At 43.3% G+C, this 19,162-nt stretch overlaps 1 protein-coding gene across 1 annotated transcript in view; it reads right to left on the bottom strand.

Annotated features, from left to right (window-relative positions):
- PHEX (phosphate regulating endopeptidase X-linked) overlaps positions 1 to 19,162 on the bottom strand; it is a 198,819-nt gene that overhangs the window by 92,682 nt on the left and 86,975 nt on the right. The window contains exon 12 of the mRNA XM_004283074.4: positions 16,261 to 16,362. Coding sequence (XP_004283122.1) covers positions 16,261 to 16,362 — 102 coding nt within the window. The remainder of the gene's footprint in view (positions 1 to 16,260; positions 16,363 to 19,162) is intronic.

Raw genomic sequence — 19,162 nt, 5'->3', positions numbered from 1 at the left:
GGACCACGGCCTATGGTGAAAGGTTGATGGGTAAGTTAAAAAGGAAGGATCAATCTGAGAATACCTGAACCCACTAATCAACATTTTCAGTGGAAGTGGGACAACACAGCACCATGTGCCTCTTGGAGGGCTGCACAGGAAGCACACAGCACTGCCCATGACGTCTTTATGCCAAAAGAAAATTGAACCTGAATCTAATCAAACCTCTAGGCTGAACTACCAATATACGGAAAATGTGAGGGACAGAAGAACATGTTAAAAGACAACAATAGTATATCATCAGCCAACTCAGCAGTGCTGAAAACTCTACCAGACAAATGGCAGAATTTCTTCAACAAATAAATTTCATGGATAAAAGGGGAGGGGCACTCTTAAAACTTTTAAAGCCTTAACAGACAGACCCATTAACTGCAATATGTACACCTTGTTTGGATACCAACTTGAACCAACTGTTTAAAAAAAATAAACAAACATTTCTGAGATAATTACAGAAAGCAGACAGAATACAGGTATTGCTGTTAATATTGATGGGTAAGTTACGGGTACTGTGGTTAGTTGTTTTTTTTTTTTTATCCTTAACTGTTGAAGATACATAATGAAATGTTTATAGTAAAATGATATCTGACGGGACTTCCCTGGTGGTGCAGTGGTTAAGAATCCACCTGCCAATGCGGGGGACACGGGTTCGAGCCCTGGTCTGGGAAGATCCTACATGCCGCGGAGCAACGAAGCCTGTGCGCCACAACTACTGAGCCCGCGAGCCACAACTACTGAGCCTGCACACCTAGAGCCCGTGCTCCACAAAAGAGAAGCCACCACAAGAAGAAGCCTGCGCACCGCAACGAACAGTAGCCCCCGCTCGCTGCAACTATAGAAAGCCCACGTGCAGCAACGAAAACCCAATGCAGCCCAAAATAAACAAAATAAAATAAATTTATTAAAAAAATGATATCTGACATGAGCTTGAGAATTCTCAAGCATAAAAACAGGTGGGGTGGGGAAAAGATGAAATCAAAACAGCAAAGATTGCTCACTGGTGAGGCTGGGTAATAAGAACTTGTGGGTTTGTTACGTACACTTTTGTGTACATTTAAAATTTTCCATAACAACATGTTTTAAAATATTGAACAGAGTGGCCATCATCAAAAAATCTACAAACAATAAATGCTGGAGAGGGTGTGGAGAAAAGGGAACCCTCTTGCACTGCTGGTGGGAATGTACATTGATACAGCCGCTATGGAGAACAGTATGGAGGTTCCTTAAAAAACTGAAAATAGAACTATCATATGACCCAGCAATCCCACTACTGGGCATATACCCTGAGAAAACCATAATTCAAAAAGAGTCATGTACCACAATGTTCACGGCAGCTCTATTTACAATAGCCCGGAGATGGAAACAACCTAAGTGTCCATCATCGGATGAATGGATAAAGAAGATGTGGCACATATATACAATGGAATATTACTCAGCCATAAAAAGAAATGAAATTGAGTTATTTGTAGTGAGGTGGATGGGCGTAGAGTCTCTCATACAGAGTGAAGTAAGACAGAGAGAGAAAAACAAATGCCGTATGCTAACACATATATATGGAATCTAAAAATAAAAAATGGTCATGAAGAACCTAGGGACAGGATGGGAATAAAGACACAGACCTACTAGAGAATGGACTTGAGGACACGGGGAGGGGGAAGGGTAAGCTGGGACAAAGTGAGAGAGTGGCATGGACATATATACACTACCAAATGTAAAATAGATAGCTAGTGGGAAGCAGCCGCATAGCACAGGGAGATCAGCTCAGTGCTGTGTGACCACCTAGAGGGGTGGGGTAGGGAAGGTGGGAGGGAGGGAGACACAAAAGGGAAGAGATATGGGGATATATGTATATGTATAGCTGATTCACTTTGTTATAAAGCAGAAACTAACACACCATTGTAAAGCAATTATACTCCAACAAAGACGTTAAAAAAAACTGAACAGAGTGAACGTTAACAAAAGTCCATTTTGTACCTCCACCCCAAAGAAACTAATGTAATTGGCATCAGCTTTTCTCTCCCAATTTTAGGAGACTTTCATGCAGCATTACGTCATTTGGTGAGGATAAATAAGAGGAAACTTGGGGAAAATGAACATGTCATCTTACTAATACTGAGCATTTGCTCTTTGCTAGTCACTGGACATACATTACTTGTTTAAATCCTCCCACTCTGTGAAAACAGTAGTATATTTGTACTCATTTCATGGGTAAGGAAACTGAGGCCCCCCAAAATGTGCATCTTGCCTATGTGCTTGGTGGAGCCGTGATTCTTACTAAGGTCTGCCCAGTGGCCAAAGAAGGGAAGCCATGTTGGATTCTGAGCACACAAGAGTGAACCAGAGACCACAGCTCTTCCCTTACAGGGGTCAGTTCAATGCAGTAATCTGTATTTTGGGCGAACAGTTTTTTAGTTATAAATAAACACTATGATGCCATTTCAAAAGTTCAGAGAAGACAGGAAAGACCTCACTATCAGAAATTCTAAAATGGTTTGTTTTTCTCTTTCCAAGACTACAAGTGGGGAAATGGACTAAAAAGGATGAGAGGATGTATGTTACAACATGGATGAATCTAGAAGACGTCATGCCAAGTGAAAGAAGCCAGACACAAAAGGTCACACAGCCTATGATTGCATTTATATGAAATAGCCAGAATGGGTGAATTCTTGGACAGAAGGCAGATTGGTGGTTGCCTGAAGCTGGGGGAAGACAAATGAGGAGTGACTGCTTACTGGGTATGAAGTTTCCTTGTAGGATGATGACAATGCTCTGGAACTAGACAAAGGGGGTGTTTGCACAACACTGTAAAAGTAGTCAGTGCCACTGAATTGTACATTTTAAAATGCTTCATTTTATGTTATGTGAATTCTACCTCAATATAAAATGGAAAAAAGGAGGAGAAGCTAGGGGAGGAAAGAACTATGAAACAGAAATGGTAAAGATTTGAAAGCTTTTTGGAAGAAAGACTCAACAGGATTCGAGTGCTTCCAGTTGGCTGGGAAGTAAAATTGAGATTTCTGGTTTGGGAGTCTGAATAGCTGGCTATAACCCATGGAATAATGTAATCTCCACTGAGGATAACACAGGACCTTAGAAAGAATGGGAACCCAATGAATGTTCAATTCCCTCAAGTTCCCACTTTTTAAATAGAACAATAAATTAGAAAATCAAGGAATACTCTAAATATAGTGTAACTGTATCATATCAAGGCACTGCTAAATGTCTCATGATCTCCTTGCAGGCAAAATGGATAAATCGGATGACAGTTCCATGAAGTTGTTCAAAGTAGAATAACTGGACTAAAAATCCACTGGTTAGTGAATTGCTAGGCATCTAACAAAAGACCTGTCACAGGGCAGGTTCTCCATGAATGTCCTCAATAGATAACTCTGGAAGGAATCTCCAAAGGATGAGCCACTAGGGAGATTCCAGTTCTACTGTGTGAGCGTGCTCATTAATAACCCAGAAAAATAATTAAACCAAAAAGTGGATTTATCTGGGACTTCCCTGGAAGTCCAGTGATTAGGACTCGATGCTTTCACTGCCATGGCCCCAGGTTCATTCCGTGGTTGGGGAACTAAGATCCTGCAAGCTGTGCAGCATGGACAAAAAAAAAAGTGGACTTATCAAATTATGAATGATATAAAGGTGGAGATACTGAATGACAGACTTGAGATTTTTAAAGGTCTTTTGAGATGCCATTCTATGGAATTAGTCCTAAATTTTGGAGGAAAGCAGTATGCACAAGATGTTTATCATAGTAATATCAATAATAGCACAACCTAAATACCCAACTATGGAGAAATGATTAAGTAATCTCCTGTATAACCACTGGAAGACTACGCAATAACAGTGAAAATTCTTTTATAAAGACTATGTAATAGGGACTTCCCTTGTGGCACAGTGGTTAAGAATCTGCCTGCCAATGCAGGGGACACGGGTTTGAGCCCTGGTCCGGGAAGATCCCACATGCCGCGGAGCAACTAAGCCTGTGAGCCACAACTACTGAGCCTGAGCTCTAGAGCCCGCAAGCCACAACTACTGAGCCCGAGTGCCACAATTACTGAGCCCGCATGCCTAGAGCTGGTGCTCCACAACGAGAAGCCACCACAATGAGAAGCCTGCACACCACAATGAAGAGTAGCCCCCGCTCACCACAACTAGAGAAAGCCCGCGCACAGCAACAAAGATCTAATGCAGCCAAAAGTAAACAAATAAATAAATTTATTTTAAAAAAAAGATTATGTAGTAAGAGGAGAAATGTTTAAAATATAAAAGAGAAAAAAGAAGGAATCAAATTTATATATACAGGATTATCAAGCCTACGTATAGGGAAAAAAACAAAGTAATACATCAAAATGTTACCAGTGGTTACGTTTGGGTGATGGGACTAGTATTGATTTTTTTTCTTTCTACTTTTATACTCTACCTTGGAGATTTTCTTTAATGAGCATAGATTTTTGTAGCAAAACTAATAAACACACAGGAGACCCAGAAACATATACTTTTTTAAAATCAGAGCCATGACCAAAGCTAAATGGATTTTTAATAAGAATTAATGTGAAGTTCTGGGATGAGGGTTTAAACGAAACGCCAAGTTTACGACTGGAGCAACAGGGCTTACTGACAGTTCCTGTGGGATTAAAAAAAAGACCTAGAAATTAACTGACTGTAAATTCGTTATGAGCCAACAGTGACATGGCTGAGGAGAAAAGATAGCCATAATATAAACTTCGGATTTCTAAAATAATTTGTATGCAAAACAAAGGCAGTAATAATATTCCCATTGTGCTGTGTGAGTTGAACTATATCTAGAATACTGTGTTCAGCTTTGAACTTGAGCTTTAAAAAAAGATGTTGAAAACCTGGAGAGCAGCCAGCAGGATGAGGCATCAGAACCACAGCAGGAAAGCAGTGATTCCCACACTTTGGCGGCATGAGAATCACTCAGAGGGCTTATTAAAATGCAGATTCTTGGGTCTCCTCCCAGAGTTTCTAATTCTATAGATCTGGGATGGGGCCAAGAAGCTGCACTTTTAGCTAGTTCCTAGGTGATGCCGATGCTGCTGGTCTGAGGATCACACTTAGAGACCCACTGGCACTGTGGATAAAAGCACAGACTCTGAAACCACACTGCTAGGGATTAAGTCCCAGCTCTTCCACCTACTGACTGTGTGACCTTGAGCAAGCCTACTTGCCCTCTCTGTGCTACAGTTTTCTCATCTGTAAAATGAAACGATTTGACCAACCTCACACAGATATCATGGCATTGATGTAGTTAATATTTGTAAAGCATTTAGAACATCTAGCCTGGCATATAATGCTTGTTAATTTAATGAGGAACATTAGAGACGTTTTGTCTGAAATAGAAAAACATTTAAACATCTTCAAATACTGGAAGGACTTTTATGTGGAAGATATATTCTGCATAGTTCCTGGGGACAGACATGGAGTCAACGGGTGGAAGTGACCAAGAAGGAGCCTTTGGATCGGTAACAAGAAGGGCTTTTTATCAGCTGGAGCAACACTGGTGGGTGGCCTGGTTGGGTTCGGAGTGTCCCAGTACTCACTCAGGGCACTCCTCCGTGAGAGATGGTGAACAGGGATTCCTGTAAGGAATTCCTGTAAGGGGTGAGGGAAGTAGTCACTTAATAAACATCAGCTAGTTCAAGCAATACAACCTTGGTGTAAGGGAGCTTTCACCTCTAATAACCCGGAGCTCTCAAAGTGTTGGCCTCAGACCAAGAGCATCGCCAAGAACTTGTCAGATATGTAAATTCCCAGGCCCCAACTCAGAGCCACGGACTCAGAAACTCTGGGGGGTGAGGCCTGGCAATCTATGTTTTAACAAGCCCTCCAGATGGTGCCAATGCACCTCGAGTATGAGAACCAATGACCTACAACACTGCCCAAAACAACATTTCCTTGAGGCTCTATCTAGAACACCGAAACTTGATTAAAGTAACCTCACTCCAACAAGGTATCAGGTATAATATGCCTCTGATAACTATGTGCAGCAAACTGCTACTTACACCAAATATTTGCTTTGGTATTTAAAAGGTATATCACAAAGACAACACTGAATTTGTTTAAAACAAGAAAATCCAAACTCCACAGAGAAAAGCAAGGTACCCCCCCTCCCATCACCCTCTCAGGAGGGGCTGCCCTGCAGGGGTGGGGCGGGGATGATATATAAGGAGGACCGTGTTCTGACAAAAAGCATCAAAGCACCTAAAGGCTAAGGGGGACCTCAGAGACTGTGGTCTTACGTCATCTACCTTCCTAGCCCAGAGGAAAACACAATGACCCAGACACACAGAACCTCACTTAGCATCTCTCACCAGTCAGTGCGGACAAAGTCTCCCCTCCTGCACAGGACAAGAGTTTGGAAGAAACAGTTGAACACACTTGGAGAGCCTTTCTCACGCTCCAGGCGCTCTTCTAAATACTTGAAGTATATAACTCCTCATAACAAATCTCTGAGGTAGGTACTAATCTCATCATTTTACAGATGTGAAAACTGAGGGTCAGAAAGGTTAAGTAATTTCCAAAGGATCATACAGCTAATAAGTGGTAGACATTGGCTCTGAGTCTAGGCAGTCTTTCTCCAGAGTCTGTAAGCTTCTGTAACTGTACTTCCTGTTGGGGTCAGTGAGGGAGAGGAGATACAAGTGTGAAGGCCACTACCTTGGCCTGTCTGTGCATGTGAGAGAGACGGAGAGACACAGAGCCAGAGAGTGCCGGCAAGCTCAAGATGGCGGGAAGTGTAAGCAAGAGATGCAGAGGGAGTGGGGGGGGAGCCTGAAAGATGGTTCACATGTTGTCAGTCCCTGTGTGTTTCTAGGTGAGCGCTGGCGTGGATGCAGGAACTGGGGTGACTGCATTCTTAAGCACCTACACAAACAGCCTTGAATCTGTCACAGGCAAGGGCAGGACACAGTTTGACACAAGCCCTTCCCTTTCTTTTCTTCTACAAAGCAATTTAAAAGGAATACATGAGACGAAGCAGAAGTGAAGGTACCAAGGGAAAGTGACAGCTGGATGCAAAGTTGTTGGGATTAATAAGTAAGGAAGAGCCAGCAGAAGCCATGCTCACAGGCTGCAGGGACAAGGGCTGTGACAAGGAAGAGCGAGGTGGCAGAGTGGGCCCCGCAAGCCAGGTGCCCTCACACAGGGTGCTTGGGCTCCTCTAGAACCCCAGGACCAGTCCGTGTCTCCATCACATTAAGACTTCTCCTCATCTTCTCAGAACCCGTGTCACTGCTGTGCTCTCCTAGCAGTGTGGAAACCCCTGCAGAAACGGGACTGCAACTGATCACCCCTGAACACGCAGCTCCTAGTCCAGTACCTGGCACGCTGTTGCTTCTGGAAAAGTCTGTGGAATTGAATTTGCTGAAGCGCTGCTAGCATCCAGATGCAGTGAAATGCGTTGTCACCTTAAGGAGAGGAAGGACGGGAAAAGTCACACCCCAGAGGCTGTGTCCTAGTTGGGGAGCCCCCAGGTACAGATCCGAGACAAGGACTGGAGTGCAAGCACTTCATCTGGGACGTGAAAGAGACACCAAACACTGGTAGGGGACTGGGGAGGTGAGCAGAGAAAGACAGGCAGTCATCAAAGGGGATCTTATGGAGCCAGCTGTCAGTGTGAGCAACTAGCGCTTACCCCACTGGGGAAACTCCGGGAGCCTGGACAGAACACACTCGAGGGAGGAGGGGGCTAGGGCAACTCCCATCAATCACTGGGTTGTGCTCACTTCCCGGACCTTTGGGCCCTCTGGGTGAGTGGCCTAGCACGCGCCAGCGGGAAGAGAAAGCTGTTGGGGAAAATGCGGGTGCTGGCAGCTGAAGTCAGACAGGTGTGTAGTGAAATGGTGATGGCAAGGGCAGTCAGTGCCCCCTCAAGCGCACCGGGTCAGGGTGGTCCTGAAAATCTGCATCTCTAATGAGTCCCCAGGGAGGCGGCTGCTGCTGGTGGTCTAGAAGCACAGCCCGAGAACCACTGGGCTCAGATGTGGGCAGGACACCAACATGGTTGGTCCATGCTGGATACCTGGGGCAAATCCAACACCTAGGGCTGGGCAGAGCTTAAAGATAAAGGAAACCAGAATTACACCCCAAAATATGCCTCTTTGACATAAAAATTATTTTGAGCTGAAGACAACTGAGAAGCAGTGGATACAAGGAAAGCTCCTGCTCTCTCCCAATTTGCCTAAAAGGACATAAATTTTCAAAGCTGTCCCTCCTCCCCTCTCTATGAGGGAGGACAAAAGTGAATCACTGAGACAACTTTAGACCTTATAGGTCTGGAGACGGCAGCAGAGGAATCTACATAACAACTAACTAGCCTGTATCTACCACCAGTTTCCCATATATTTACATTCCCACCATCTGCCACTTTTGGAAGTCTAAAACTACTTTCCCTTTTTCTTCTTCTTTCTCTACAAATTTATTGCCATTTGGTTTAGATGACATATAAGCCGGAGTTCTAAGCCACTTCTCTGAGTTACTCATTTCTCTGAGTTTCTCTCACATGTGTATGAGATATACCTGTTAGTGAACTTGTTTGCTTTTCTCTTGTTAATCTATCTTTTGTTACATGGACCCAAGTTAAGAACTTAGAAGGATGGAAGGAAAGGTTATTTTCCCTGCCCAACAGAGACAAAGCCGAAGAGGTGAGCTAAATTTCTGCTTGGCCCTCTGTAGGAAAACTCTTCCCACCTCACCCAAAGCATGTGCCTGGAGTCACATACTCAGGTGGATGGGACCATGAGACAGCCTTCTTGGGAACCCTCTGTACCTGCTATGGCTAAGGTTAAGGCCACTCACAGCATCCTGAGGATGCTGCCTTCCTAGGAGTTCCATCAGGGTCTTTTTCTCTAGGGGTGGCCTGGCAAACAAAGGTCACAGGGGCAAAGAGCACAAACAAATATTTTAGAAAGAATCCAGCTTTTGGCTACAGAATCGAATCCAGCTGGGCACCAGCCGAGTTCCTCCTGATCTGACACAGAGCTCATCAGCACAAGCCTGGTGCCCACCACCAGGGCAGCCAAAGGCAGTGCTGCATCCCTTCCTGCCAGGCCTCACAATCATTACGTAGTGTAGTGACCTTGAGACCCTCCTACTCTGTTCTGGAAAAGGCAAACCTTCTAGAAGATACCCCCCAAAATAGTTTGTATCACCTTACACTCATTCAACAGCTACAACAGCCAGGAAAAATTAACAGGCCTCCTGTCCTTTGCTGCTTGTTTATAATAAGAGCATATGCTTGCAGGGAACATAGAATCCTAAACAAAAATTCGTGCTTATTTGACCAGACTAAATTTCCAGTTCGAAACCTACACTGTTGGTTTCACAACACAAAACTACTCATGACCTCCTGAGAAATGAGAGGGGAAAGGCAGGGAGATAGAGATAACACATCTACCCTTCATTCACGGAAGCAGAGGCATCCTTGTTTATCTTTTACAGTAATCACCCTTAGCAAAGAGAACGACAAGGCCACATGCCCACGCTTCCATTCTGAGACTGGAGTAACCACCACAAAAGCCAGGGTGTTAGGCCTCAGCCCACTGCAGGCATCTGGACCCTCCCTGTTCAGGAGGCAGGTCACTAGGGGATGCTGAGGTCAATACCCTTCAGGAGGCACTGTAATTAGCTGCAGACCAGAGCCTGACTGTGAGAGAAAGGAAAGCTTCTTCCTCTCACAAATTGCAACATTCTTCCAGCTTTCCCAATGGGTTGCCAAGTGACTCAGCGCTGGCCCACTGTGGGCACTATTACTGATGAGAAATCTTCCGCCTGGGTGATATACTGGATACAACACATGCCCTAAGAACAGTGCCAAGTCATACCAGAAGAGCAGGCGAATTATTCACCTCCACTTCAAATGCAGGCAAATCCTGTCCTAATGCAGGGGCTACTCAGTATCAGAAAGACAAAGCCCTAAGATAGTCAGAGATTTCCATCTAAGATTCAAGAAATTATTAGGTAGAGCCTCTCCTTTCATGTTGACCATTAAAAGGCAATCAAATCAAGGACAGCCTAGAAAAAGGGCAAGAAAAAAATAATTTTTCGAAAACAACCCCATAGCAGAAAGCTGCATAAGAGCCTTCAGCTCTCTAGCCGTCTTTGTGAGTGCTATGAGCTCCACCCAGAGGTCATTTCCAGATCTCCATGTTCATTTAATTTGGAAAAAGAAAACCCACATCTTCTGGGGTCCAGAGCCCGACTTGCTTTGGAGAACTGCCGGAAATTCATAGACAACATTCCCTCTTTCTCACCTTTCATTAAAGGAACTGCTCTAAACGAAGCCACTGACAAAGGATTAATCTCCAAAATATACGAGTTGCTCATGCAGCTCAATATCAAAAAAACAAACAACCCAATCCAAAACTGGGCAGAAGACCTAAACAGACATTTCTCCAAAGAGGATATACAGATTGCCAACAAACACATGAAAGGATGCTCAACATCACTAATCATCAGAGAAATGCAAATCAAACCTACAATGGGGGACTTCCCTGGTGGCGCAGTGGTTAAGAATCCGCCTCCCAATGCAGGGGACACAGGTTTGAGTCCCGGTCCAGGAAGATCCCACATGCCGCGGAACAACAACGCCCGTGCGCCACAACTATTGAACCTGAGCCCTAGAGCCCACGTGCCACAACTACTGAAGCCCACGTGCCTAGAGCCCGTGCTCTGGAACGAGAGAAGCCACCGCAATGAGAGGCCCGTGCACCGCAATGAAGAGTAGCCCCCGCTCGTCGCAACCAGAGAAAGCCCACGCACAGCAACAAAGACCCAACACAGCCAAAAATAAATTAATTAATTTTAAAAAAGAAAAAAAAGCTACAATGATGTATCACCTCACACCAGTCAGAATGGCCATCACCAAAAAATCTACAAACAACAAATGCTGGAGAGGGTGTGGAGAAAAGGGAACCCTCCTACACTGTTGGTGGGAATGTAAATTGATACAGCCACTATGGAGAACAGTACGGAGGTTCCTTAGAAAACTAAAAATAGAACTACCATACGACCCAGCAATCCCACTACTGGGCATATACTCTGAGAAAACCATAATTCAAAAAGAGTCATGTACCACAATGTTCATGGCAGTTCTATTTACAATAGCCAGGACATGGAAGCAATCTAAGTGTCCATCAACAGATGAATGGATAAAGAAGATGTGGCATATACAATGGAATATTACTCAGCCATAAAAAGCAACGAAATTGAGTTATTTGTAGTGAGGTGGATGGACCTAGAGTCTGTCATACAGAGTGAAGTAAGTCAGAAAGAGAAAAACAAATACCGTATGCTAACACATATATATGGAATCTTAAAAAAAAATGGTTCTGAAGAACGTAGAGGCAGGACAGGAATAAAGATGGAGACATAGAGAATGGACTTGAGGACATGGGGAGGGGGAAGGGTAAGCTGGGACGAAGTGAGAGAGTGGCATGGACATATATGCACTACCAAACGTCAAACAGATAGCTAGTGGGAAGCAGCCGCACAGCACAGGGAGATCAGCTCGGTGCTCTGTGATCACCTAGAGGGGTGGGATAGGGAGGGTGGGAGGGAGACGCAAGAGGGAGGGGATATGGGGATATCTGTATACATATAGCTCATTCACTTTGCTATACAGCAGAAACTAACACAACAATGTAAAGCAATTATACTCCAATAAAGATGTTAAAGAATATTAAATTTAAAAAAAACAAAGGAACTGCTCTGAAGTCTGAAATTCAAGATATACTCAGGGAACCTGGTGACTTCCAGCAGGACAACTACCTTTGATATTTGCACCTGTCGAGGAACTAGTTTGAGTTCCTGGCAGGTTGAACTCAGCTCAAAGACAGTGGAGCGTTCAAAGAGTACTTTTAGAAGAAAAAGTGAGGGCTCTCCTTGAAAAAAAATATAAGACTCGAGAGTAACTCAGGGAGCAAAGAAGAATGTGTCTAATATTAGAAGGACTGGGAATAATCCTCCTTCAGGAAGGACCCATGGCTACTTGCCTAGAAGGCCCAACTGAAAAGCAACCACTCCCTTATGCAACCCAGAAGATCCCCCTAAGGCAATCACCAGCCATACTTTTCAAAAAACTGACTAGGGTCCTCAGAGCATTCCCCTGGTATCCATCCATTCATAACATGCACACTACTCACCACTCCACCCCACCCTCCACGCCGGTGGCCCTCAGTCCACAAGGGGTCAGGCTAGGATCAAGAGTCCCCAGTTTGCTGGGCTCTCAACTGCCCAGTGCAAGACTTGCTCTGTTCCAGATATCATAAGCTAGCCCAGCAAATAAATGAAGCGTTCAAACAACAACAACTGTATGTTGGTGCACCAAGTTTCATCTACCATCTATCATCACAGCCCGCATGCTCCTGCCTTCAACAGCTTGTGTCTTACATGACTTAAGACAGCTCTGACAGGTTCTCAAAGGGGAAAAAAATCAAACTTACCCTGTCTTCCTCCAACACCACGCCCCCACCCCCAACACTGCCACCCAAGTTCTTTCCTCACTATGAAACACTGAACAGTCTTTCCGTGTCTATTGACAAAAATATCTATGGCCATATTTATCCACCTCGGGAGTATTAAAGCTCTACAAAATATCTGTGCTAAACCTCTGCACATTCTCCATTAAACAAGGCTAAGCATTCCCAGAATGTTGACCTCTTTTCTTCTTTAATAGACTTTTTTAGAGCAGTTTTAGGGTCACAGCAAAATTGAGCAGAAAGTACAGAGTTCCTATATAATCCCGGCCCCCACGCATGCACAACCTCCCCCATTATCAACATCTCCCACCAGAGTGGGACATTTGTTACAATCTATGAACCTGCATTGACACACCATTATCACCCAGAGTCCATAGTTTACATTATGGTTCACTCTCGGTGCTGCACATTCTATAGGTTTGGACAAATGTATAATGATATGTATCCACCATTATGGTATCATACAGAGTATTTTCCCTGCTCTGAAAACCCTCTCCCTCTTTGTTCCTTGACCATAATGCAAAAAATGTTGTGCTCAGCATGACTCAGTATGACTCTAAGCAGAGGACTCGAAGCCTGCCTAAGGATAAGCACCACCAAGGAGACTTGTTAAAATCACAGATGTTCAGACTGCACCCTCAATCCACTAAATCAGACCTTGCTAGGGAGGAGCCCAGAAAGCTAGACACAGTCCAGGCACCCCAGGTGATTGCTATCATCAGTAAGTTTCAAAAATTCCTCTCTAAAGAAGAAATGCTCCTAAGTTCAGTCTCCCACCTGAAGAGCAGCATCCATTAAGAATGTAGAAGGCCACAGCAATCAGAGAAGGAAAAGAAATAAAAGGAATCCAAATCGGAAAAGAAGAAGTAAAACTGTCACTGTTTGCAGACGACATGATACTATACATAGAGAATCCTAAAGATGCTACCAGAAAACTACTAGGGCTAATCAATGAATTTGGTAAAGTAGCAGGATATAAAATTAATGCACATAAATCTCCTGCATTCCTATACACTAATGATGAAAAATCTGAAAGAGAAATTAAAGAAACACTCCCATTTACCATTGCAACAAAAAGAATAAAATGCCTAGGAATAAACCTTCCTAGGGAGACAAAAGACCTGTATGCAGAAAATCATAAGACACTGATGAAAGAAATTAAAGAGGATACAAACAGATGGAGAGATATACCATGTTCTTGGATTGGAAGAATCAACATTGTGAAAATGATTATACTACCCAAAGCAATCTACAGATTCAATGCAATCTCTATCAAAGTACCAACGGCATTTTTCACAGAACTAGAACAAAAAATTTCACGATTTGTATTGAAACACAAAAGACCCTGAATGGCCAAAGCAATCTCGAGAAAGAAAAAGGGAGCTGGAAGAATCAGGCTCCCTGACTTCAGACTATACTACAAAGCGACAGTAATCAAGACAGTAAGGTACTGGCACAATAACAGAAATACAGATCAATGGAACAGGATAGAAAGCCCCGAAATAACGCCACACACATATGGTCACCTTATCTTTGATAAAGGAGGCAAGAATATACAATGCAGAAAACACAGCCTCTTCAATAAGCGGTTCTGGGAAAACTGGACAGCTACATGTAAAAGAATGAAATTAGAACACTCCCTAGTGCCATACACAAAAATAAACTCAAAATGCGTTAAAGACCTAAATGTAAGGCCAGACACTATCAAACTCTTAGAGGAAAACATAGGAAGAACACTCTTTGACATAAATCACAAAGATCTTTTTTGATCCACCTCCTAGAGTAATGGAAATAAAAACAAAAATCAACAAATGGGACCTAATGAAACTTAAAAGCTTTTGCAAAGCAAAGGAAACGATAAACAAGACCAAAAGACAACCCTCAGAATGGGAGAAAATATTTGCAAATGAAGCAACTGACAAAGGATTAATCTCCAAAATATACAGGCAGCTCATGCAACTCAATATCAAAAAAAACAAACAACCCAATCCAAAAATGGGCAGAACAACTAAACAGACATTTCTCCAAAGAAGATATACAGATTGCCAACAAACATATGAAAGGATGCTCAACATCACTAATCGTTAGAGAAATGCAAATCAAAACTACAATGAGGTATCACCTCACACCAGTCAGAATGGCCAACATCAAAAAATCTACAAACAATAAATGCTGGAGAGGGTGTGGAGAAAAGGGAACCCTCTCTTGCACCGTTGGTGGGAATATAAATTGATACAGCCGCTATGGAGAACAGAATGGAGGTTCCTTAAAAAACTAAAAATAGAACTACCATACGACCCAGCAATCCCACTACTGGGCATATACCCTGAGAAAACAATAATTCAAAAAGACTCATGTACCACAATGTTCATTGCAGCTCTATTTACAATAGCCAGGACATGCAAGCAACCTAAGTGTCCATCGACAGACAAATGGAGAAAGAAGATGTGGCACATATATACAATGGAATACTACTCAGCCATAAAAAGAAACAAAATTGAGTTATTTGTAGTCAGGTGGATGGATCTAGAGACTGTCATACAGAGTGAAGTAAGTCAGAAAGAGAAAAACAAATACCATATACTAACACATATATATGGAATCTAAAAAAAAAAAAAGGTTCTGAAGAACCTAGGGGCAGGACAGGAATAAAGACGCAGACGTAGAGAATGGACTTGACAAGAGGAGGGGGAAGGGTAAGCTGGGACGAAGTGAGAGAGTGGCATGGACATATATACACTACCAAATGTAAAACAGAGAGCTAGTGGGAAGCAGCCACATAGCACAAGGAGATCAGCTCGGTGCTTTGTGACCACCTAGAGGGGTGGGATAGGGAGGGTGGGAGGGAGACGCAAGAGGGAGGAGATATGGGGATATATGTTTATGTATAGCTGATTCACTTTGTTATACAGCTGAAACTAACACACCACTGTAAAGCAATTATACACCAATAAAGATGTTAAAAGAAAAAAAAAAAGAATGTAGCAGGCGTTTCCCACCCATGCAAGCTCCAGCTCCATGAGAATACCTAGAACTCAAGATGGGTCCCATTCTTTACTTCTAAACAGCAAGGCTGCTAATACTTTTCTCACTTATCCCCTTATGTTGTTGCCAGAAAGGTTTACAAGGCCTAGCAAGTGTCCGCTTCTATTAGGAAATGTTTTTGTATTCCTACGCAATGGTCTACTATTGGTCTACAGTTTATAAACATGCTATTTGGATCATTTGCACAAAATGATGAGTTAGGAAGTAGGTCTGCTTGGTTACAGTAGAGGATTTGCCTGAGGACATTAGCACACATCGTGCACGGAGCAGGACACACAGCTAATATCGGTTTTTCTTCTTTGTGCCTTGAGGGCTCTTCTGCCAGCTGCTCCCCCTGGCTCCCCACTGCTCTGCATTCTGCCATAGCCACTGATGGTTTAATGGCAAAATTCGCTGGGCAGCAAGCCATGTGGCTCTTACAGACGGCAATTAGGAAAGAAGGAAAGGCTGAATTACAAGGTGTTTGAAAACGCAGTTTGAAAAAGTCAGATCTTATTTTCTCTTACTTCCTGGTAATAAAATCTCTGTATTCATCCCAAAACAGACAGCTAACTCTGGGGTCATTTGGAGTCAACAGCTCAGTCAATATAAAAATCCACTACACAGTCAATGGGGAGCATGAAAATCCATTAAAACCAGAAGTCATTTTTTTTTCAGCAAAAGGAATCCTTACCTTTTCTTTGGCTTTCCTTTTCGTCCCTGCATCCATCCACTCATTTTCTTTCTCCAGCATGTCAATAAAGGCCCATCGAACACCCTCAATCAATTCCTCCATCTATAAGGAAATACCCAAAGAAGCAGGTCAAAACCAAGAAGCTTCAGACAAGCTTTTCTGGGCCACAATAAATAGTCCAATGCTAAACACAGTGTCAAAGAGGCTCCTTTAAGCTTGACTCCATGCTCTGGCAGCATTTCTTTGCCCAGGAAAATGCCTTTTCCCCCCATTACTAGAAGAAAACTAACCATTTCTTTCCTTGAGAACAATGTGATGGCCCACTTGTAAAAGGATTACATGAGGAAAGGAATTCGCCATAGGCTATGACTAATAACTTACCTGTAGCTACTGTATTAGTGCACCCATATCAAGGTTGCAACTAATTTCAATAGGTTAATAAGGGCTTGAGAGAAAAAAGCAAAGGCATGTGCTGTGTACTTCAGAAAGACATTGCAGAAGAAAGTGAGTGAACAGTTGAAAGAGATACTGTTAACAGAGAAACAGGCAGGGAGAGCCAGCACCCTAGACACTTCTCAATATGAATCACTTATGTCAAGACCCCAGTTCTCTCCAAATTAATGCCAGTGGTTAAACCAAATGCATGGCTGTTCTCTGTCATCTTCGTACTCTCCTCTCTCCTCTCTGACAGCTCAGAAAAGTCGTATGCTATTTCAAGTCTAAAATGGTTAGGTCTCAAGGGGGCTGCTACAGAAACACGGTCTTCTGAAAGCCCTGTTTCAAAGTGTTCCAAGAGTGAGACCACACCTACAGTGATGATGTGTTTGCCCTGGCTTTTCTTCCAGCATCTGTGGGTCAGCAGAGAGGACTGGGGGAGAGAGATGCTAACACTTAACTTCAGCAGCCCGCATGGAGCAGTCTGGGGAGGTCCTGCTTGTCTATGGGTGAAAACCAATCGAAATTCCATTCTCCTATACAGATGCTTCATTTTTCCTAATAGGACACTCAAGAAAGCATATAATACTAGGTTTGGCACCAGAATGAAAATTTTCATTTGAAATTATGGAGGTGTAAATCCATTTTTAGCATTAATTCTAGAAAGAAAGAAATTTAGATGTTTCCTTGGTTCTATAATGAATTGTCAGCACAAAGCTCAAAATAGTTCTTTTCTGTTTAATAAGTTTTCAGCTATGTTTTCAGTTCAATAACAGTTGTAAGGGAATAAGAGCTGGAAATCAGTGGGCTGGGTTCCATTGTATGTAAATAAGAACAAACAGCAGATGGAGGCGGGGGTACTTCACAGCTATTTCTTCCCAACTTAGTAAAAACATTAAGAGAAAAGAAACCTCAACTTGAGATTGGGGCGTGATAAAGACATGAAATGACAGAAGAGCAAAGGTCCCAGTTCACTGGTTCTGAACCTTGTCTGTACACTGGGGTCTCTGGTTGGGGGGTGGCGGGAGGAGCTTTAAACAATGCTGATGTCATTGTTGCAGAGTGAGGCCTGAGCACTGGGAGGTTGCAAAGCCCCTCCAGGTGATTCCAATGTGCAGCCAGGATGACGACTCACTGGTGTAGGGAAGCCACTTATTTTACAGATAAGGAAATTAGGAGTCAAGAGAGTCCATGACCAGGACTTTCCTGGCGATCCAGTGGCTAAGACTCTGCACTCCCAATGCAGGGGGCCTGGGTTCGACCCCTGGTCAGGGAACTAGATCCCACATGCCGCATCTAAGACTTCGCATGCAGCAACTAAGAGTTTGCATGCCGCAACTAAAGATTCCTCATGCTGCAACTAAAAGATCCCAAATGCCGCAACTAAAGATCCTGCATACCGCAACGAAGATCCCACACGCCACAACGAAGATCCCACATGCCACAACTAAGACCTGGCGCAGCCAAATAAATAAATAAATATTTTTGAAAAGACAGAGAGAGAGAAAGAGAGTCCATGATCTCTTCCAGCTCTTACAGCTGGGAAGGGTCAGAGCCAGGACCTGACCTCAGAGGTAAATGACAGTTGTGAGGTCAGAATGTCCAGGAGCAACAGAGGTATCCCTCAGAAATCAGAGGAAAATGCCAGGAAAGTAGAAGAAAACAGAGAGAGATGCAGCAGTGACCATTTCAAACAGAAAACCCACAGGAGGGTGCTAAAACAACAAGGAAATCTTCAGGGCCTAGATCATTTGCCTCTGCAGTCACCAGCACCCCTAAGTCTTTATGACATCACTGTAGGGGAGCAAAATTTGCCACCCTAAAATGTGTCTCTTTGGCATATCAATTGTTTTAAGCTGGTCATTTTCTGAGGAACAGCAGACATAGGAAGGGATCTGAGAACGAAATAGCAGTTGCCCTTTTGTAAGAAATATCTCCATTTGTAAGGGAAATTTCCATTTGAAGGGTGTCTCCCTCTCTGTACCTGGAAGAGGAGGATGACTAAATCTCCAGAAACTTCTATCAATGGAGAAGTCATCGACTTAAATCTTCATCACAATCACCGTCCTTTACCGCACTTTTCCTAGTATTGCCCCATAACTGACATCTTCTTTTGTCTTTAGCTGAAGATGGTATATAAGGTGAGGGCTTTGGCCGTTTTGGCAAGCTGCTTAGTTTTTCCTGGTCTCTCCCATGCATATATGCTACTTAACTTTGTTTGATTTTCTGCTGTCATTCTCTATCACATCAATTTAATTCTTATATCAGCCAGAAGAATTTAGAAGGGGAGAGGAATACTTCTTCCTCTCCAACATCATCACGCAGCAACACACAACACACATCAGCCAGCCTGTCACCTTCACTTAAAAAGAGAAACAGTAACTTCCCAAACTAGGGAGGGGCAACAGGGATGGAAAGAAATGGGTGCATTAATTTGCCAGAGATTCAGCGACTGAATCAATGGAAC

The sequence above is a fragment of the Orcinus orca genome, chromosome X (genome assembly GCF_937001465.1).
Source record: "Orcinus orca chromosome X, mOrcOrc1.1, whole genome shotgun sequence".
Lineage (NCBI taxonomy): Eukaryota > Metazoa > Chordata > Mammalia > Artiodactyla > Delphinidae > Orcinus > Orcinus orca.
This window is presented reverse-complemented; position numbering and strand designations above follow the sequence as displayed.